The sequence below is a fragment of the Anolis sagrei genome, chromosome 1 (assembly GCF_037176765.1).
Source record: "Anolis sagrei isolate rAnoSag1 chromosome 1, rAnoSag1.mat, whole genome shotgun sequence".
In the NCBI taxonomy this organism is placed as follows: domain Eukaryota; kingdom Metazoa; phylum Chordata; class Lepidosauria; order Squamata; family Dactyloidae; genus Anolis; species Anolis sagrei.
In genome coordinates this window covers 167,114,874-167,138,898 of record NC_090021.1, presented here as the reverse complement: position 1 = coordinate 167,138,898, position 24,025 = coordinate 167,114,874, and the positions used below count along the sequence as shown (strand labels likewise).

General features: G+C 37.8%; 1 protein-coding gene across 1 annotated transcript in view; it reads right to left on the bottom strand.

Moving 5' to 3' along the window:
• PARD3B (par-3 family cell polarity regulator beta) overlaps window positions 1–24,025 on the bottom strand; it is a 656,620-nt gene that overhangs the window by 368,822 nt on the left and 263,773 nt on the right. Inside the window, exons 13-15 of the mRNA XM_060782892.2 lie at window positions 18,525–18,657; window positions 10,557–10,653; window positions 7,381–7,496 (exon numbers count right to left, since the gene is read on the bottom strand). Of these exons, the coding sequence (XP_060638875.2) occupies window positions 7,381–7,496; window positions 10,557–10,653; window positions 18,525–18,657 (346 nt within the window). The remainder of the gene's footprint in view (window positions 1–7,380; window positions 7,497–10,556; window positions 10,654–18,524; window positions 18,658–24,025) is intronic.

The following is a 24,025-nucleotide window of genomic DNA, read 5'->3' as shown; positions in this document are numbered from 1 at the left end:
TTGCGAACAGCATCCACCGCCTGCTCCTGACACTGCCACTGATATTTACTTTCTGAAAGTGGTTCAGGCAGTTTTTTCATCATGACAGGGATTGCAGTAAAGGTAATCCTTGTGTTACAAACATAAAACTTATATGCGACTCATAGTTAAGAACAGGGGTGAGACAACAGGAAGTGATAGAAATCTACCCCTGAAAAGGGAAATTTTCTCTTGAAAGAGTTATCATGGGGGAAAGGTGCCTCCACTGAAGCTTTCTCACCAATCCATGTTTCACAACAAGCTATTTTTTTTTTCAAAATCCAATCAGAGACAGAAAGTGAAGTGAAATTTTCTGAATGGGCACAGACAGCAAAACAAACTCCACAGGGGTTGGTTGGTAGATAGCTTTAAATATCTGAAGTTACACTTAAAATGTATCTGTTCTGACTTACATACAAATTGAACTGAAGTACAAACCTACAGAACCTATCTTGTTCATAACTTGGGAACAGCCTGTATTGTAAAACTATGTATTTATAATTACAATAGCTAGAGGTGGAGAATGATCAGAGGTTGCCTTATGGGGAAATTACTCATTCCAGGTAATATTTTGGTTATTATTGTATTATATTACAATTAGATACAATCTTACCTAAAGCCACTTTGTAAGGTATCATATATTATGTGAGGTCATTTTGTATAACACAATATCTAATTGTAATCTATGATGTATATGGTAAAGCATTTGACACTGATTGACTTGACTAGTTCAGATGTCATGGAAAGTTCATAGACATTAAGAACATTTACCTCTTGCAGCCCTTAGATACTAAGAAAACATGATATGTACTGAAATATAATGGTGACAGATCTTCCTTTTAAGAGAAAGGCTTTGGCTTAATAGAGGGCACATGTTTTGCAAGAATGAGATTTCCTATATAATCCCAAAGGCTGCCACAAGAGACTAAGGGCAAGTCTATATAGGCAATATGCAAGTACTATCAATGAGGGTTGTGAGTTTTCTAGGGTTGAATTGGCTGCTTTGGGCAAAGTTAGTAGATATACCAGAGTTTGGCTGAACCTCTAAAGTGTCCTGCAAGTTTGGGGAAGCCTGAACAGTTGGATTGGGTCCAGTTCAGAGCAGAACATTGTCTAGACAGGACACCATCACCAATGTCCTTTTCCTGCACAAAGAAAGGGGGATGGATCCCTGTGTAGCCATTGCTCCCAGCCAGACACAGAGCTCCATGTGAGCTCCTAGTCATTGTGGGGAACCAGTTCTGCGTGATCAGAAAAAAGGTGATGAGATCTCTCCTTTTTTTCCCCTGGTCATTCAGGTGATTTGCTGATGTCGATGTAGTACCCACAACAGCAAGAAACTTGCACAGAGATCTCTGTCCAGTTGGGAGCAGTGGTAGTGACACAGACATTGAGGTGATATTCCAGTAGGACTGATGGAGTCTGTGGAACCCATCAGTCTATTTTCAGCCATATCTTCTGGCCCTATTCATTTATTTAAATTGTTTTATCTAAGGTTGCCAGGTGTCCTTTATTCTAAAGGTTTCATTTATTTGAGAGTCAGAAAGCATCTCCTTACGGACTGGCAGATGTCCCTTAACTGATGGGTGGAAAGTTTTATATAGATTGAATGAGATGACAAAAATGTCTTTGGGTGTTGGTGCCCTTTATAAAGACAGGTATGTGTGCAACATTTAATTTATGAATGTCAACAAAATGTTAATTTTACACGTAAATGCATTGCTAAGTTAATTGAAATCATTCCTCCATTTGGCATTTAGATAGAACACACACTTATTAATAAGCTATTTCCTGATTGTCCACCCTGCTTGTCATGAATTTTGGCTCTCCCTTTTTGCTGATGAGAAAACCTGGCAAGAATATTCTTATCCCACCTTTTTCTAAAGTGGGAGCCAAGGAAACTCACAATATAAGGTAAAACAGAATGGGGCTAAAATAACCAACCATTCATTTAAAAAGCATAACATTTAAAAAAGCTTAAAAGCATTTAAAATGTAACAAATGGTATATGGAACCCTCATTTCTGTGGCAACCCTTTCAATGAGTATATGCCTACTCAAGGAACATGAAAGGCACTGCAGACTACTTCAACCAGAGAAGTCAGCCATAGCAGAGCACCTGATGAACCAACCTGAACATAGCATATTACTTGAGAACACAGAAGTGCTGGACCACTCTCACAACTACCATGTCAGGATACTCAGAGAAACCACTGGAATCCACAAGCATGTAGACAATTTCAACAGAAAGGAAGAAACCATGAAAATGAACAAAATCTGGCTACCAGTACTAAAAAAACTCTAAAATTATAACAGTAAATAAAGAACACAACTCAAACACAGGGGAACTCCAGACAAGAAACAATCAGGAACACCTAATTACCTCTCAACAAAGGATTCTCCCAAGCAGTAACAAGCCACACCTAAAAACCGTCAAGCCATCAAATGCTAGTCAAGGTAGCCAATTGAAACATTCACACCTACCTCCAAGAGAAAAGAGTTCTTTCTCCCATACTGGACTTTCCACAGATATATAAACCCAATTTTCCTAGTTTCCGACAGACCTCACAACCTCTAAGGATGCTTGCCACAGATGCAGGTGAAACATCAGGAGAGAATGCTTCTAGAACATGGCCATACAGCCCAAAAACCTACAACAACCCAGTGATTCCAGCCATGAAAACCTTAGACAATACTACAGAAGATTGCTCGCCTTTAGTCATCATGACCTGTCTCATAACATAGTCAAGAGCTTACTTTCAGTGTCAATGAACACAGCAATTGTCTTTTTTAAAGAAGAAAGACTGGATTTGTTTACCAAATAATATGGGAAAATTTATACATAAATTACATGAAACTAAGAATGTTTAACTCTGTATACAGGGTTAGTCAAAATGCATAGGCCAATAAGCCATTCAATTGAATGGCTTATTGGCCTATGCATTTTGACTAACCCTGTAGTATCAAGTAATAGATAGAACTGTCATAACAGTACCAATGAGAACCATTTAGCAGGAAAGGATTAAATTTGTTTTCATAAAAAGTAAGATATAAATCAGTTTATTTTTTCTGTATAAAGTATTCATTAATAAAATGATAGATTGAAGTTCATGACAGAGTTTGACATGTCAAAGTAACAAATGTCAAAATTTTCCAGTTATCTAAACACCAGCTGATAAATCACATTATTATTTATTATTAGGGGCTAGACAGGGAATAACTTGAATTGAATATTTTATAGTTTAAAGTTTTAGCAGACTTCACACTTCATTTCCTTCAAGACATTCATAAGATTTTTCCTTACATAAAAATCCTCTTTGTGTTTTCTTTTGTGCAAAAGACAATCAATCCAGGTAGTCTCTAATTAATTTCCACATCAGGAAATTACGGTATTTCCAGAAATCTCCAAAATAAGCTAGGATATTAAACCAACTTCAAACCACAGTATGACATTCTTGTTTTCCACAAGCCTTATTTGTGCAATATGTTTTAAACCCAGTACAGTTTTAACTTATGTATTTATTTATGACAATATTTTTTAAACTTCTCTTTATGGTCATTGGTTATATATTATGTCTTGTCTTTTTGGTTTTTGCTTATGTATGAATTGTGTCTTCCTCCTCGAGTCCTTGTGGAGAGGATATAAATAAAGTTGCTGTTGTTGTTTCGATAAAATGGGAATCTGCGTTTCGGCCTGGTGGTGATGCACTGTGAAGTACACTCACTGCAGGCAAAAGACTAATGCATATCTCATCTCACTAACACAACATTCGATTGAAAATGGCTAACATGTTTTAAAACTAAACTGGCAGACTTTTAATGGTTTTTTAGTGGTTTCTCATTAGTTGTCTAAAATTCCCACTAAGCTACACAATTTAATCAGTATTTTGAAGACGTTGCCCTTGCCTCAAAAGCCATTGCTAGCATCCGTGAGCTTCTGTCTTCATAAATTATCGGGCATATTGGAGCCTTAATCTGATTATACAAGGGTGCTTATTCATCATTGCATTTAGGAATCAATAATGATTGTTCAAGGAGCTTCATAATTGTTACACATCTAGGATTTCTGCAAGAAGGGTACTTTCATCCCTGTTTTATAGCTAGACCACGAAAAGTAAGAGATTAGTTCCAGTTAGTTAACTAGAGAATGAATGTCTAAAATCTAATTATACCAACATAAGCTCTCCAGTTTCGGTAAACAAATTCTTAGTATATAAATAATTAAGGTTCATGGTGAATGGTGAACACATCTCCTTTACATATGGCTTTGGCTATAAAAATTACTGAATATAAAATATATATGCAGGTACTTTGTGTATCATTCCTTCATGTCTGAGATAGTTATGCCACCAGTTGAGCAACCTGATTGAACATTTGAACTGGTTTATGCTGTCAGCAAACTTCAAAGCATTAGGAGAGGATCTATTTTTGTTAGCCAGGAAAATATTTTTACCCCAACATATCTTTTTATCCTGCCACCCCCACCACACTCTGACGCCTGCCCTTTTTAAAGCTTCTGGGAGAAGAATTCCCTTTTGCAAAATAAACATTTGCATACATAAAATTCAGCAAAAAGCAGGTGGAACAAAAATTATATCTACTACATATACTTTGTTCTTGCTGTTTTTAATTTGAATGTCCTAGTTCTGCAGATGTGCTGACTACTTTAGATTGTCCATCATTCAGTAATTCAGTGAGGGTCATTGCAATTTTATACACGAACTGAACAAAGACACAACTCAGCAACCAGTACGGAATCCTAAGAATCCCTGTTATCCATTTCCCATCAGACAATTGTGGAGAGAACTAGCTGAAACTCATGGGTGGGATCTGCTGAAGACTGACAAACTCAAAGAGCTCCTTAGGTCTGACAGGAAATGTTTCAAATTTCTTTCAACTGTGGTTCTTTTGAAACTCTTGAAACCTTTATCATCCACTTCACATTATGTGAAAAGTCTCAATATTTCAAGCAAGCTAATAATGAAGTTGTGAGCTTCATTGAGGTCTACTTATACAATGAGGGATCACTCAATAAAGGACCACTCAACTTTATTGAGCCATCACAGGCAAGTGATGACGACAGAGGTGATGTTAGTATTCTATCATATATAGTTACTATTCCATCATATATAGTAGTGTTTCTCAACCTGGTGGTCAGGGCCCCTGGGGGCGTTGCAAGGGGATGTCAGAAGGGTCGCCAAAGACCATCAGAAAACACTGTATTTTCTGTTAGTCATGGTGGTTCTGTGTGGGAAGTTTGACCCAATTCTATTGTTGGTTGGGTTCAGAATGCTCTGTGATAGTAGGTGAACTATAAATTCCAGCAACTACAACTCCCAAATGTCAAGTCTATTTTCCCCAAACTCCAGCAGTGTTCACATTTGGGCATATTGAGTTTTCATGCCAAGTTTGGTCCAGGTCCATTATTGTTTGAGTCCACAGTACTCTCTGGATGTAGATGAGCTACAACAACAAAACTCAAAGTTAATGCCCCCAAAATCCTTCCAGTATTATCTGTTGGTCATGGGAGTTCTGTGTGCATATCACATATTTATATTACGATTCATAACAGTGGCAAAATTGCAGTTATGAAGTAGCAACAAAAACAATTTTATGCTTGGGGGTCACCACAACATGAGGAACTGTATTATCGGCTGTGGCATTAGTAAGGTTGAGGCCCACTGGCATATAGCATGGGATATCAAGGCAGCATACAAAGTAAAGAGGTACAAGGCAAAGCAGATATCTGTCTTTATCAAGTGTTTGAATTTAAATATACTGCTTTATTATCAGGCCACTGTAATTTAAGGAAAGAGAACACAATTTGGTAAGAAATTTAAACTGGTCAACCAGAACTTTATAAAACAACAACAACAACAACATTCAATTCATGTCCATAAAGGGCTATGGCCATAGAAGAAAAGCAGGAAAGAGCTGGCAGAATTTCAGGAAGAGTAAACATTATAGGAATTGATTCCTTTTCAATTAGAATTTGGTGGAACAGGTGAGGACTGGTAGAAAATAAGCAGTGATGTGCTGGCCAATGTCCCCCTATCCAAATTCCAAGAAGATCTCATGGTGAAATTTTCAAAGGTTAAAGTACAGTAATAGGAGTGTCTATTTGGATGCAATTCAGATATAGGTTTTTCTGAGAGGTTTTGAAAATGTTTTGGTATAACTAGACATTTTTAACAATTTGTAACATTAAGGTTACCACCAAAGAAGCAGTTCTTACAATTTGACATTTTACAATTGCTTGAAACATTAAGTAAAATGGAAACATTACAAGTATTTAGCTTTTCTGTTTAGATTAAGACCTTTTCTTACATTGCCGAGTGTGTTCTATTTGCACATGCTTAAGACTACCAGTCAATATAGGCCGTCCAATAAAAGAGGAATGGGAACATATATGGAACCGCATATTGAAATATACTTATGCATATGATCTCAAATAAAATTGGTACCAAATGATGTACCAATGGTATATAACACCATAAAATTAGGATTTTTAAAATGAAAACATGGCAGATGGAGAATAAATACTGAGATACAGTTATAGTAATATACTCTTCTACTTTAAGATATCAAAATCTTCCATATTTTCTTCTTGAGACCACTCTCAAAAACTTAGCCACATGTTTCATTTCCAAAAAGCTAAGTACATGCAGTGCTGACAATTACTGTGACCTGTAATTCTGCCCAAAATGTGTAGGAGGCACCGAACCTGATGGTACAGACAGGTCTAGAAAGCACAGCAGCATTGAACATAGTCTGATTGTCAAAAAGATTTCCTCTGGCTGGTGATAAAATACAAGCCCAAGCTGAAATATCCACCTGCAACCAACAGAAACTGTGTGCAAAAGATCTGCCACCTTTCTCCACAGAAAGCAATTTCAGATGAAATTGTTATATGCTATGCTTTACAGGGTGGAAACTATTTTCAACCACACTTCAATACATTCCGCAGAGCTCGGTTAGCTAGGTACAATGGTGCCACCAATCACATGTCTGCAAAAGTCAGCCAAGAAGTTCTCAACTTTATTATTTCTTGTTGTTGACAAGGAAGTATTTCTATTTAAGATGTTCCTTTTCATACTTCACTGAAACAAGCAATATGCTCCATGTTTAAAATCTGATTTCACTGCACAGAGTTCAAGACGCTAAAACCCTCTCTAGATTTTGTTCTCTAGAGCCAAGTTGAATTTCTATTTAAAATAAAAAAAATAGTGCTACAAAGATTTTTCTACTTCTGCCAAGCTTGGCTCTAGCAACAGGTTGTTTCCAAGCAGTATACATTTCAGAAACAAAATCAAGAAGTGAGGCTAAAAAGGATTATTACTGTCTACCCACTACTACTTCTTACCAAGATCCATGCTCTTAGAGGCTTTCAGATTAATTGATTCTGTCTGCTTGGCCAGTGTCAAAGATCTGAAGTTGATGTGCTGATCTGGTAAATATGCTGCTGAATCTGCTATTGAGCTGTGGAAGGAAAACACATGAGAGAGAGAAAAGGCTCAAATACAAATGAAGTAATTAAACCATGTCCACTTTAAGTGTATTGTATCCATTGCAGTCAGTCACATTTCTTGTATGCCTATTGTTTGCACCGACATTGCTTTTGTTCAAGAAATGTCTTACAGACCTGCACAACCTACGACCCTCCAGGTGTTTTGGACTGTATAGGACTTCAGGAAGTTGGAGAACAAAACACCTGGAGGGCCGCCGGTTCTGTAGGCCTGGAACATATACCTAGAATTGCACATATCATTACCCCAATTTTTAAATAAAGTGCTGGGATGATGTATATCTCACCCCTAAGTTAAAGAAAACATATCATAGGGTCATAGGGAGGAGGGAACAAGCTTGTTTTCTGCTGCCCTGGAGACTAGGATGTGGAACAATGGCTTCCAACTATAAGAACATGAACCTGAGGAAGAACTTCCTAACTGTTAGAGCTGTTCAGCAGTGGAACTCTCTGCTCTGGAGTGTGGTGGAGTTTCCTTCTTTGAAGGCTTTAAAACAGAGGCTGGATGGGCATCTGTTGGGAGTGGGAGAATGCAATTTTCATGCTTCTTGGCAGTGGGGTTGGACTGGATGGCCCATGAGGTCTCTTCCAACTCTATGATTCTATCATATGTAAAGAAGCACACATGACAGCAAAATCGGAACTAAGTACCTGAAATGTTTCATCTTTCACGATCAAATTTTCAACTGTCTCAATTCCAGATTAAATCTGAAAACAAAGTACAGCTCTCTATGTGCTTGCTCTTGCCAGGAATTCACTCTTAATACACATTCAGTTTTCACTGGATGGAGTTATGTCCAGCCTGTTCAGCCAGAGGTAATGAAAATATTGCTTGGAGAGCTAAGGCCATCCCCATGCATTTCATCTCTCCTGACTTGCAAGTTCTATCAGAGAGAGGCTAATTAATTGGGTGATGGAGATTGCTAATGCCTTGTACGATACCCTGGGGTCTCATGATATAGAGCTAGAGAGAGAAATATTTTGAAAAACAGCCTTGTTCTGGCTCCTTTAAAGTAACCAGTGGCAACAACTTCACTGAAGACGTCTTTACTATTCCTGACCACTCTTGATCACTATCAATCAGGTTCTAATATTCTTTTTGACTATGTGATGACCTCATCTTTAGAGAGGTCCCCCCCCCCCTTTTAACTGGATTGAACTCCTGGTCTTGAGTCCACACTGATGGAAAAACAAACTGAGGTTTGATCCAGACAAGATAAAATGTCCTGTTGATCAATAGATGGAAGGCCCCGTGAGTCAATAATACTTTCTGTGACTAGGGTAGTATTTGATACTCAGTTTGAGAGTCCTTTAGATTCAGATTTGGTCAGGTGGCAATAATGGCTAGCAGTGTCCATCTTGGGCTGGTGCACCCATTATCTCCCAACAAGGAGAAGCTAAATTTGACCACTGTGATCCATTTCTTAACCACTTCACATTTGGGACTGACTACAATTTTTAAAAAAGCTCCAACCGGTGTAACATGCAGAGCTTTTTACCTAACAATGGTCTTGAAATACCTGCAGTGACTTCTAATTTGTTTCTAAGTTCTTACCTATAAAGCTCTAAACAAAGTGGGGCTAGGTTATGCCAGACAATCTTCCCTTTTGTGAGCCTGTCTGAAATTTGTTTTTGTGATCTCAACACCTGGTTCATACTCTATTTTCTAACAAGGTGAAGGTGCTGGGCACTCAATCCAGGGTATTTTTATGGAGCTGGATGCCAGCTATAAAGCTCTTTTCTCAGAAATGCTAAGCTCTATTCTTAGTTACTATTCAGCTGGCTAGAGCAGGGGATACTGTTCTGCATAGCTTTCAATAATTGATGCCACTGCTGTTTTTAATGTTAAGCCTTAGTTTTACTGTGCAAAACATTGTTCCAATTTTTGTACATTATGCATTCTATTTTTTATTTGTACATGACTTTGAGCACTCAAAGTTAATAAAGTGAAGGACTCAAATAAAGAAATAAAAATAAAGAAACTGGAATAAGTTGAAGACCAGGTCACAAACTATACATTTGTAAAACATCTTTACTAATTATAATTTTAAAAATAATAACAACACAACATGGTTTCCTCCCACCACACCCCCATGAATATGAGAATGACAATTAATGACAACATAGGGTTGCAGATACAAGACAGACATGTTTTTTTTTTTAAAAAAATACCCATGTACCTATCACTATCTATATAAATAAAAATGTAATGTTCGTTTGTGGAATAAGCATAACACAAAAACCACTGTATGAATTGACACCAAATTTGGACACTACATCTCTATCAGACCAACGAGTGACCATCACTCATAAACCCCTCAAAAAAAACCAGTGGAAAGGACTTAAAAACCCCAAAAAGTTAAATGATGATACAATACATGTGCAAAAACGACAGCTCCCAGTATCCCCTAGACCAGGCCCTTTAGGGAAGAAGGAGAATGCTCCAAATGCACTGCTTCCAAGCTGCAAGCTTTCTTCTCCTTGGATTTCTTTGAGGGCATCCCAATCCATACATATTTCTATTTCCTATTCCTGGACTGCAATTCCCAGCAATCCTCCAGATAGATAAGATAAATAGATTAGATAGAGAGAGAGAGAGAGAGAGAGAGAGAGATAGATAGATAATAGGTAGACAGATCAATCAGAAGGACTGCTGGGAGTTAGAGTCCAAGAATAGGTAGAGAAGGAAGAAAGGAGAGAAAGAAAAAGGGAGGGGAAGGAAGGAAAGAGGTAGAGAAGGAAGGAGGGAAGGAAGGAGAGTAGGAAAGAGGGAGGGAGAGAAAGAGAGAAAGAAAGGAGAAAAAGAGGGAGGGAAGATTGGCCACAGCAACATGTTGCGGGTACAGTTAGTATAGTTATAACAAACCTTAAAGATTGGGGAAGCTGTACATCTAAGCAAAATGTGAATATGTTCTGTTGCAAATTCAGCAACATGAAGCATGATGATTTTACATAAAGAAAAAGCATTCCTATTGCTTTCTAGAAATAACTATACATGGTAAACATTTTCAAACCTGTGATTATAATCTGTGAGCAGCTCGTCACTCGGATGTGGAGGCAATGGGGGTGGGACTTCATTTTCAGCCATGCCACTCTCAGATGCATGAAGCTCTGAAAATAAGGGGGAAAATTAATAAACTATGGTACCAGCAAATATATTACATCTATTTGCTGATCAAGAACTGAACTGACATGCCCACATGTCGTTTGAAGCTAGTGAGAAATTATACAAATCTCCAAACTAACTAAACTAGAATTAAAATTACACCAAGCAGAAAATACATCCCTTAGGATTTTCAAAAGACCTGATTTTCCCGTTTGCACATGCATAATTAAAGATAAACACATTGAAATTCTCCTTATGGAGAAGTTCTGTATTGGTTTTATTAATTTCAATGGATATTTTCCCTCTCTGCACAAAACTTATGTTTAAACTGAGCCCTGAATAAAACATTCAAGCATAAAACATACTGGCAGCACCGACTGTATTCTTGTATGCCTGAGCTGTTTACCTGTTCTGTGCCTTATCTACAAATTGAGGTTAGCCTCAGGTTTTTATGGGCTCCATAAACAGAACACCATTAGGGCTGTATCTACACACTTTTTTCTGTCTTGGGGGAAAGCTAGGCAAAAATTTAACAAACAAAAATGAATCTCTAATGTGGCTCAGTGAGGAAAACATGACAGCATGCCCAGGAATCTCCTGCAACACCCCTAGATGGAGCTTCAGCAGTCAGGTTAGCTTGCCAAGCATCTTCAAAATAACCTCTCTCTATATATATTTTCCATCACAAATGCAATCATCTAAGTTAAGTTACACTCACATGCCACATTAGAAGATGAGACTGCCCCATTAAATTCCTTGCAAAAGAACAGGAAAACTATGAGATACATCTAGAGAAATAATCACTGAGTATTGTGTTAACAGAACTAGTATCCTGATTAAGATATAGCTGATACAGAAGGTTCAGCTTTCAGGGGATATTTTGAGTACTACAGATTCATGCTCAGATCCCTGCTACCAGGCTCACAAAAAACCAAGAGGCAAAGAAAGGCCTTGATTAGCTAATGCCTAGGACAAAGGATGAGGCCATTCTTTCCCAACCAGCTCTAAACAATCTGTATAGTCTAAATAGCACAATTGTAATCAGCACAAACACAGCATCAGGATGACAATGAGGAATGTATTGGATGAGTTCAATTTCCACAAATCGCTTTGATGCAGATGCTGCTGATTCAATCCTGCTGGGTGTGCTTCCACATTTTCGAGGGGAGGGGTTGCCATGCTCTTTCTCTCACGTTGCTCACTATTTATGAAGTATCCACACAATACCATCCCTCCTGTCGTTCTCATCCTCTCTTGGTTTTTTCATCTCTGCAGAAAGTCTGGGTTGTTTTATTTTTTAGCATATTATTGTAAAAGAAACTCAACTTCCACAGAGGTTTTTAGTTCCAACTTTATGCAGTGGTGTTTTGGAAAAGTAACCCATCACAACCAACAGCACCGCTATACCTATCCCAACATAGATTATAGAATCAGAGTTGGAGAAAACCACATAGGCTACCCAGTCCACGCAGAAAAAGCATAATCAAAGCACCCCCAACAGATGGTTATCCAGCCACCATTTAAAAGCCACCAAATAAGGATCTTCCTTCACACTCTGAGCCAGAGAGTTCAACTGTTGAACAGATCTCACAGTCAGTAAATTCTTCCAAATGTTGAAGTGGAACCCTTTTCCTGTAATTTAAACCTATTGCTCTGAGTCCTAGTTTCCAGGGCCACAAAAAACAAGGCTTTTAAAAGGATAAGACTTATCCTGAGATAAAATTTTAATCAGTTATTTGTTATTTATAATCCATCAATTTGATTTGGGACTACAGTGAGCCACCCCAAGTCCCATCGGGGAGATGGAGGCAGGGTAGAAAAATAAAGTTCTTCTTCTTCTTCTAAAGTGATCCAAAAGTGAGGTTATTATTTTTGGATAAACAGGGATTCTTGTTCCAAACATGCCAAGTGCTAAACAATATATGCATGCAAAAATAGATATAGATGCTTTTGTTGATCACTGCAATTAATTTGTAATAAAAATTCAAAAATGATTTACAACCCTTTGTTGTTTTGGTCACTGCAAACAATGAAGCGGGAAGGGAAGCTGGCCTCTCTTTCCACAACAAAATTCCCTGCATGCATCAGAGAATCAATGACATCTGGAAAATTTACTAGAGTCTGATAAAGTTACAGCTAGTAAAGGCTGTGTGTTTAAAATTAGGATTTTTTAAATTGTAACAATTTAAAATGGAACAAAAAGCACCCACGGCTTTAATCGATTTATCAGTGGGGTGCCAATTTTCATCAGCAGAGGTATACATTCAAGGCACAGTTGCTTATTTTTAAAAAATATTTATGTCAGCTACAACGCACAATGAGAAACAAAAATCGTTCAAATGCTGATTTGTTGTTTTCCTGGGATTGTGCTGCTGAAGCCAAAACCAAGGATACATTAGTCATGCACAGGAGAGTTGTATTTGCACACTTGGGCCAAACTTAAGTTTTTAGGCATGCCAAAACAATATTTAGGACAAAATCCACAGAAAATTCAATCACATGGAACACTGAATGAATAGAGGTAAGGGGAGCAACGACCAGATAGAAGGGGAAACAGAATGGAGGGACTGAAGAAGAGAAAGAAACACCATATTAATATATTTCTAGAAAGGGTATAAAGAACCATTAGTAGATTTATACTTAAAATGTTTGTATCTTTATGGATCATCATATTGGCTTCAATGTATGGAAATCTAATGAATGAAATGCCATCAGGAACTTCAGTTATCAGCAGCTCTGCTCAAATTTTGCAAACTCAAGGCTGCAACTTCATTGGTTCAGTCTATTTATCTGTGTTGTGGCCATCCTCTTTTCCTACTGTCTTCCACTTTCCCAGTAAGTCATGCTATCTCTTCATATGCCCAAAGTATGATAGTCTCAGTCCAGTTATTGCATATACTTATATATAAGTCGACCTCAGAAGGTTTGAAGGACACAGTTATGGATTTTGAGATGGCCCGTGGAAAAGTCGAAGTTCACTCTGCATGTTTAGTCATCTCCGAGTTGGAGAAAGGCGGGGCAGAAATGTCATAAATAAATAAATAAATAAATAAATAAAGAGCTAAGCCACGTTGGGGTCAGCTGCCCCTAACCAATGCTGTTATTTCCCCAAGCATTCAAAAAGGCCAACAATGGCGCCCAACAGTGGAGGTTAGTGCTTCTTTTAGGGTCTCCTGGGACAGACTAAGATCTTGTCTTTTGTCACTCTACTCAGAGATGGGGATGTTTAGATACATTATTGCCTTTGACTAGTGCAGTGGTCCTCAACCTGGGGTCCCCAGATGTTATTGGCCCACAACTCCCAGCCACTTTACCATTTGTTAGGATTTCTGGAAGTTGAAGGCCAGAAACATCTGGGGACCCCAGGCTGTGAACCACTGGACTAGTGGATACGTTGACCCAGATTTCTGGGATCTATCCTCTGACTAAAATTTCTAGACATATACATGAATATATATACTGTATCTGTATCTCATCTTAGGCCTGGTTTGCTCTAAAATGCATTCATTTGTCCTTTGAACAGTTTGTGGTATCTGTAGAACTCTCCTCCAGCATCACATTGCAAATGAATTGATCTTCTTCTTGATAGCCTTTTTAAGAAGTAAATTCTAACTTCTCTTCAACATCTCAAATACCCAAAGAAGTCATTTGTAAGGTGATTTGATGTGCACACATGTATAATTTAAATGTAATAAATTATTTGGACAAGGAAGACAAGATTAATAAACAAGAATTATTTATTTGGTAGACAGTCGTAAAAGGAAGCAATATTTCCAATTGTAGGTGGTTTTACTTAAGGTAAGATTCATTACACAGATCCATTTCTTAAGGCTGCCATTAGAACAAAAGCCTGCTCCTTTGTCATGGAAATGATGGTGAGTTGCTCAGCAGTCTTATAATTTTCTAGAAGTTAGAAACCTTCTGATGAAGCAGATTCCAGTAATCTTTCAGCAACAGAAATGTGAAATTGCTGGCACTGAAAGTAAGACTTCTTTGAAGAAGCTCTACTTTTTAAAAAATGCTGTCTCTGCACAACATCTTGGCAGAGGAACAAACTGAGGACCTCAGGGTGGCAAGTATTAGATTATTCATATAAAAATAGACTGAATGCTGGCATTTCAGTATTGGATTTTAAAGCATTCTTCAAATCATGATAGGGAAAGCAAAATATATATTTAATATATATCATAACTTCTTACCAGAATGTTAGTTTTCTTTTAAGAACACCAAACTAATTGGTAGAGGCTTACATAAGTTTTTGTACATTTATAGAACACAAAAGGAGGGCAACAATGAAATGTTTCATCTTCCTATCAAGTTTGGTATGTTCCAATACTGCTAGGCCTGAATGCCTCACACTGAGGTTACTGCTGTAATTCAATTTTATAATGCAATTAAGAAACCTATAAGGTTTCAAGCAAGCCTATTATTTGGGGATTATTTTTTCTCTCCAACACTGCAACACAAAACTCTTTTGCATTCTCTCACTTTATCCTGTCTGGTCTGATATTTTGTTTTCTGGGACACCTGTCTCTCATCTAAAATGTCTTTTCTACCCTGCACTGTCTTGCTCTTATAGCTCAACAATTTGATTATCTTTTGTCCTTTTCAAAGAATGTTCACTGGTTCCTTGCCTTCTCTTGTCAAGCTATCATTTAACTGCTTCAATTCTCCCTCCTCAAAGTCAAACACCACACTCTTTGTTATCTTCCCACTGCTTTGTCTAGTTCTGTTCTTTCCATATTACATATGGTGAAAGCTAAAGTTCCATACTTAACAAGAGAGACCATAATTGTGTTATTTATACATCGTGATCCAAGAATGTATAACAAGAGTGGGAAGAGAGAGACCGATAGGCATGTAACAACACGATTTGGGATCAGGCTGGTATATGGACACAGTGCATAAATCATTTTTTTTCCAGTTACATAAATCCTAATTTCAAATCCAAAGATTGTGCTATTTCTGGTTCAACTATTTTTGCTTTCCAGTGCGATGTCTTGTTTTTCTAAACTATTTAAATTTTCATTATTGGTCTGGAACACTGGCCGGCATTTTGGAGAGATTCTGAAAGAGATTGTGGGGAAAACTGCCATATACATGTTTGACTTTCTATTGTACAGCATCTATCAAAGAGTGAAAACAGGAATACAATTACTGGTGTTCCTCGCATCACCAACACACTGATTAGTCTCTGCTGGCACTTAAAATGCTACAATCAACAAAGTGAAAATAAATTATACAAGATAAATGTATTAGAGACAACAAGGAGAAAACACTGGCAATATTTGATATTCTAATCTTTATCCTTGCATCTACAAAATAAAGAGCAGTATCAAGAACAGACAACTGACGACTTATAATGAAAAAATGTCAGTACGAGGATCTTACCATTATTAAAACATTTTAAACCTTCACTTTGTGGTTCCTGCTCACTCATGCAGAAACATGTTAACTTTTGGAATGAAAACATCCACTTTTGCTACCATACTGGTTCAACAACTGGGAATGTTTGAGAAGTCATTATATGTACGCAGACCTGGTTAAACAAATCTTCCATACATGATTTGTTTATCAAGACATCCAAATTCCAATTTGTCTTTCCCCTTACAAGTCAAAGAATTAATTCTTCAACAAACAATGGATTATTTCTCTGCCTTGTCAGAGAAGAAACAAGCCAGAGTTCCAGCTCCTGCCAATCTTGACAGCACAATAAACAAACCATGATGGGAAATCTGTGATTTGTACAGCTTCTGTTACAATTGATAGCTGTGGAGCATATGGATTTTTAAAATGTATTTAATTAGTTAACTAATTTTTACTCCACTTTTCTCCCAGCATGGGACCTAATGCACTTATGGTGTAAATTTAAAAATATATAGTCTGAAACATTGTGTAGTCAGCGATTCCAGCCATGAAAGAATTTGACAATACAACTGAAACTCAAATTTGCATGCAACCTCTTCCACACATTTCATCTAAATTTTACACACATACACAACAGAGACCAGAGACCGTATATGAGACAATGGCCAAGTCACTGAACAAGGACCCTAAGCACTACATTTGGCGTCCTTCAGCACAACATCCCATCAAGAGGCAGTCCAGAATATCATGTTCAATTATACTGAAAACTTCAGAGAGGCACAGCAGAAACAACACAGACAACACTACTCCATTCAATTTCTAGATTATATCTATGACATGTCTTCAGAGTCAACCAAAGCCACCTTCATGCATGAACCCAACTTGAAGCCAGATTGAAGCATGATCCCCTTGGAGCAGAGCATCCACCTCATATTCCAGTACCTTGCACAAAAATGAAATACTAGAGGCTAAGTGGTCCAACAGTTGCAAAACAAATTGTTTTAGAAAGACTTTCTTGCTGAAACGCACGAACTATCCTCATATTTCTCTGGTCCTTCAGTTTCCTCTGTTTACCCTTACTGAAAAAAAGAGCAAAGATCCAATTCACACATGATAGGTCTAAATCCTTCAAGGAACTTTTCCACATGTTTGGCATATATAAACTGAAAAGTATCTATTATCGCTGAACCCACAGGGACTAAAGTTATATTCACTGAGAGATTATCTACAACTGGCTCTATAACCTGCACTGGGCCAGAAGTCACTCCTGGTTATCTACCCAACATCCAGGGGCTTCCTGTTCATAACATAACAGGAAGCCCCTTTTGGGGAGAGGGGGCAGGATATAAATAAAGCTATCACTATCATCATCATCATCATCATCATCATCATCATCATCTTGGAGTAAATGTGTTAGTTAGAAGAATATGTTCCAAAATATCGCTCCACACTTTGTAGTATTGCTACTTCAGAACGGCCTTGGATTTGCATTGCTTTTGCTGATGCTACTGGGACTGTATCAAGTAGTATAAGTCAGAACTGATATAAATATTTCTATCTGCAAAAGACAACACAAAATTGTTCAGAATAGGCTGTTGTAGGTTACTTACATAGACTAGATTTGAAATTCCTTTTTTAACTGAATTAAACACCAATTTACAAACTTGGGTCATTGAATGACTGAAAAGCAGCAGATTGAGAACGCAGTTCACAGCTGAAACCCTTAACCTTTCTCGTCCACAACATTTACCACTACAACTTCACAGCATTTGACAAAAAATAGATATCATTCAACTTTGGGTTATTTAAACTGATTTCCCTCTTTGGATCATGGTCCCATGTATGATAAACTTAATTATTTTCAGTAGTTTTATCTTTTTAAAAAATTCAACACGAAACAATTGTGCTTTTCTTTTGGTGAACAAATAAATGTATACAAATCCCCTCTAGGCAAATGGACTCTGAATTATTCTAATTATAAATAAGTGTGGTTCATATGTGTATATTATTTTTAAGTCTTGCTATAATTCGAAGAATTGTAAGGTGTTACATACATTGATTTCTTTAAACAACAGACACAAAACACCATTAAAGTCAAGGAACTGGCATATATTTATACAATTATAAAAATATTAAGTGTCCTACCAGAACCAAATATGCACATTTAAGAACAATACAATGATTTAAGATCTATAGGAAATAAAATCTACAGATACACTTGTCACCTACAAACTGTTTTATATCCTGCCTTAAGTGTTGGGGCAGCAAACTAGAAACTGTATGTAAAGTAGGATTTGTTTGCCAAGAATGTAATTCATTGGTTCTGAGTCAGCTTTTCCCACCTTCCCTGAAATTGTCATGCCTTACAAACTCTGCACTTACTCTAATTAATTGCCTTCTGAGTTGATGCGAGATCCTGAAAACAATATAATAAAAAGGGAGAAGAAGTAGCAATAGAAGTTGTTGTTGTTAAAAGCAAAACTTACAGTAGGATGCATGTAGCACTCACCTTTTAACCTCCCCTGCTGGCAATACGCTCCAAAACACTGCACAGCAGCATCACTACACCTTGGACTACTTGTGAAATTAAAATTCCCTTCAAGATCCAGCTTGGAAAACGGTGAAACATGCTCTAGGTGCTCCTAAGGAAAAACCAAATTGACACTTATGTAAACATACTGATTCATTTATATTTATATCCTCACTTTTTTCTAAAAGTAAATGATTAGTAGTATGATTAACCATAAAATATTGTGAAAATAAAATTATTAGAATTAGAATTTCAAAATTCACCAAATAAGAATGCAATGATAAAAAACAATACCAGCACCTATCAGATTAAAACTTAATGTAGCAGCTTAGGTATCAAATTGGTTTAGTCAAGGAATTTCCCTGCAGGCTAGAAGAAGTAAAGTAAAGAAAGAACTAGCTATTCCTCAACCACTGCGAGCATAGCAATAAGTTGCTGGCTACAAGAACCAGTCAGTGAACCAAAGGTATAGCATCTGAAATGTTTCCTGCCCAAATGAATTGCTGCACTACTATCTAACCTCTTCATTCACACTCAAGACACTCTGGCTGCTAAGACCAGTGGCAGAGAACATGTTTTTGCATGCAGGGTTCAAGGGTCCCAACAGCAATTTGTGACACCTCTAATTTAAAATATTCGCTATCTAACAAACCCACTATTCTTTACATCAATCTTGCTGAATGATGGGTGGTGGTTGTTATTTTGGGGAACTTATTAAGAAGGGGTGCAGCGTTTTTTTAGCTTACTTATGTGAGCATAAGTCTTGAACTCAATGGGGCAATGACGATATGGCATACTGATTAGTCAATATATCATCATCACTATCATCTAACAACAACAGAACAGTTTTCTCTTACTTGGATTAAGTCTGACTTGGCCATGGTGGTCCACGCTCTGGTTACCTCCCATATAGACTACTGCAACACTCTCTACTTGGGGTTGCTTCTGAAGACTGCCCTGAAGCTTCAACTAGTCCAACGAGTGGCAGCCAGATTACTAACAGGAGCAGGGTACAGGGAGCATACTACTCCTCTGTTGCATCAGCTCCACTGACTGCCAATTAGCTTCCGAGCACAATTCAAAGTGCTGGTGCTGACCTATAAATCCCTAAACGACTTCGGCCCAGTTTACCTGTCCGAACGGATTCTCCCCTATGAACCATCAAAGTTGTCAAGATCTTCTGGAGAGGCCCTGCTCTCGGTCCCACCACCTTCGCAATCGCATCTGGTGGGGACAAGGGGCAGGGTCTTCTCGGTGGTGGCCCCTCAGCTCTGGAACTCTCTCCCATTGGAGATTAGAACTGCCCCTTCCCTCTTGACTTTCAGAAAGCTGGTAAAATCTTGGCTTTGGAATATAGCATTTGCAGAATGATGATCGAGTCAATAATGGCTGACCACACTGGAGGATGGTGATGAATTTGTGATTTTACTTTGATGACCTGGCTTTTGTAATTGTATGATCTGTATTTTAATGTATTTTATGTATTAATGTATTATGATGCTATTATGTTTATTCTATTTGTGTATGATTTTTCTGCTGTTAGCCAGCCTGAGTCCTTCTTCGGAGGTCGAGAAGACCGGGTTATAAAAGCTCTAAATAAATAAATAAATAAATAAATAATATATTGAACTAAACATGCTTCTTTTAAAATATCATTTTTAGCAATGCAAATAGCACTCAACTTGTGTATTATTTATACTAATTTCATTTCACATTACAGACCGGACTAGCCTTCCAGATGGATGTAGCCCTAAAAAGTCCCAACAATCCTAGAAAAGATTAGTGACCAGTAATTACTAACAAAGGAAAGAGGTAAGTCCAGCTGGAATGGATTCGTGAGATCTTGCCCTCATGTTTCTAGTGTAGACTTTCAGAAATTCCACGTATTTCATCTTATATAGAACAGGCTGAAAGTTTAGACAAGGATTCTGTCAAAACTGCTTCCAGTTCTGCCAGAGCTGTTAGTTTTCCTCTCAAATTTAGACCACAGAGAAGCGTGTTGGGGGCAGGATGAAAGTGACTAGCCTTTTTCACCCCTCTTCTTTAATTTTTTTTCATGGCATCAGAACAAATAATCCAATGTCACTATTCTTCTGAGGGACACTCAGGCAATACAAAATAGCATCCAGTGTGACCACTGAGAAAAGTCATAGTTAATTTATTATGCAGAATTTTATTTTGCAGCCTATCTCCTAGTGTCAGTCCCAACTAGAATAGGCCATTGAATCAAGGGGATTTACCTATGTGTTGAAAAAGTCAATACATGCTTCTGTGGTCTTACTCTAGTCTTCTCTAAGGTACACAACTAAGACAATTAAATAAGTCAAATGTTTTCCAGACTTTGGGTCAGGCATTAATTAGAATGGCAGTGACAGTCAAGAAACCAGAAGACGATTCAGACTTGGAAGGGCAGCGTGTAAAGTCCTAAAAGGTCGCAGCCCAGCTTACCTGTCTGAACGTATCACCTCCTATGAACCATCTAGGAACTAAAGATCATCTGGGGAGGCCCTGCTCTAAATCCCGCCTGCCTCACAAGTGCGACTGGCAGAGACGAAGTACAGGGCCTTCTCAGTGGTGCCCCCGGGCTATGGAACTCCCTCCCCAGGGATATTAGATCAGCCCCTCCCCCTGACTTTCCAAAAAAAAAAGTAAAGACCTGGCTCTTTGAGCAATCTTTTGAAGATGCAGCAAAATAGATAACATGGAACTATGAATGATGAACATGAAATGACCAGATGATGTTACTGAATAATGTTTTTTAACAAGATGACACAGATGATTATATGCTGTAATGGTTTTTATATATGTTTTATATTGTGATGTTGATTGTTTTTAATGGCACTTTTATGAATGCCTGACATCAAATTGTACCAATCTGTAACTCACCCTGAATCGCCATATGGCTGAGAAAGAGAGGGTATAAATACCGCAAATAAATAAATAAATAAATAAATAAAGGAAGAACTAGGGAAGATCCTAAAGTGTAAAAATCTATCACTGAATACTGAAGTTAGGATTGTCCATGCCATCATATTCCCTATTTCTGAAAGCTGGACAATGAAAAATGCTAAGAGGAAGAAAATCTATTAATCTGAAATGTGGTGCTAGGTGAGAGTTTTCTACAGGTGCTAAAAAGGCAAATGAAGAGGCCCTAGAGCAGTGGTTCTCAACCTGGGGTCCCCAGATGTTTTTGGCCTACAACTCCCAGAAATCCCAGCTAGTTTACCAGCTGTTAGGATTTCTGGTAGTTGAAGGCCAAAAACATCTGGGGACCCCAGGTTGAGAACCTCTGCCCTAGAGCAAATCAGGCCAGAAGTCTCCTAAGAAGCCAAGGTAACTACTCTATTTTGGTCATATCATGAGAAGACATGAGTCACTAGAAAAGATAATAATACCTAATAAGATAGAAAGCAGCAGTAAAAAAGGAAAATCACATTACAGATAGGTAGATCCCATCAAGGAAGCCTTGGTCCTGAATCTGTAAGATCTGAGCATATCTGTTGATGAAAGGGTGGCTTGGAGATTTCTCATTCATAGGGTGTCACAAATTGAAGATGACTTGAAGGCATTTAAGGACAAATACTCCAACTGGGATTTAGTAATGCAATGCAGGCACTATGAAAGGGGCTAGAAATAGAGCGGAGTACATAATCTCACAATATGTTTTCAGTAGCAGCTTTCTGTTTTTCTATTTCTTTAAGATAGTGTTTTTTAATATTGCGTTGTTGATTGATTGGCTATGTAAATTGTGGCATCTTTCCACTCGACAAGTGATTAGCTATGATCACCTAAACTATCCGAAAGAGAAAAGAATCACGAGAGGACAAGGCAACATTGAGTGCTGAACATTAGTATTTGGGGAAACTGGAGAATACTCGGCACAGTCCCAGATTATACCCATCAAAGGCAGAACGCACGATAGAGTTTCTTCTGACCACAACTGGCGTCCCATTATTACTCCATCTGTGAAGGCAGCTTGTAGCCTTGTCAAGACAAGAAAAACGGTGCCAACAGTAATTTTTTGACAGCCAGCTGGTTCCCTTCTCTCAGTGGCTGCCACATATGTGCTGTAATGAATGCATACCAGAATGGCTTGGGAAGAAAATGGCAAACCCTTAACCCATGTTTCAATGTTTTTTGGCTTTTAAAAGTTTTTCTCTGTCCTGTCAATAACCATTCCAATTTCTTCTGACATTTGCTTTGTAAAAATAAACAATTTATGAGACCAAATTAGTTCTGAAGGACTAATTAACTATGCTACTGTAAAAAGGAGGGGGCTTCCTCCCCAACCACCAGATTTCCACAACAGTTAAAACCACTCTGCCTGATTTATAACTATTCAAAATACAATATCAACTATTCCTGTTTTACATATCTAATTTTTGTTTTACATAATATACCAGGGAACAAAGACTTGCAACAGATTTAAGAGCTATAATTACAATATTTGGATGGTTTCATAATGGGCTGGAATCCAATGAATGGCAACATAATCTGGATCCCAACAAGTGAGCTGTGACTTAAATCAAGTTCCACAGATTTCAATGGGAACAAAGCTCACTGAGGTCTGGGTGCAAGCCAATTCCCTCTCCTCCTTAAGCTCGCCACAAATCTTCTTCTACATCATTGTGATTCTCCCAAGAGCAGAATTTGAGAACTGAGATGACATGGATGTGAGGCATGCTGGGAAACTGCACCCACAATTCTGAATTTTGTCTCCTGTGTACAGAGTAGACTCACTGTTAACCAGCACCCATGTGGATTGGTTGATGCTAGGTGAAAGTAGTTTCTGGTTACTGTAGAGTTACTATTAAAAATAGTAACTAATACCATATCTCATACTATACCATAAACTTTGTTTTGACTTAATATTAATATTGAAATAGGGTAATTAAAATCAAAGAAAGATGAATAATGACAAACATAACCTAATGTAGTACATTTACTGTATTATAAACACAGCTTTTTGAATGCTGTATTATTTCTTCAATGTTTTGCCAAAAGTGAAAAACTTTCAATGTTATTTTTCCCTGGGAGAATACTTTTCTAGAAATCTCTGCATTCTCCAGTACAGCTGCATAGAATTGCCTGGGAGTTCTGGCTGCTTGGATTCCTGTTAACTGAGATGCTATTGTATATACTAGGGGTATCACTATTCAACAGTCAGCCCTCCACATTTGTGGTTTGACTTTTGCAAATCTGATTAAACTGTTCTCTCTATCCTCCAATGTGCCTTTATGGTCAACTTCTGTTGGAACGACCTAGAGATTTCTAGAGAGAGAACATTATCTAGGAATATCTAGGTGCTCTAATGCAATTCTATGCAGTCACCCTGAAAGATGTAGAGATTTCAAAAGGTATTATCCCAGGTATAAATAACACTGAAAGTTTTTCACTTTGTAGGGGTTCTGTGCCTCCAAGCTCAGGAAGTGTGGATAGTCAACTATATTTTAGTCTTGTAAATCAGTATGAATAACACT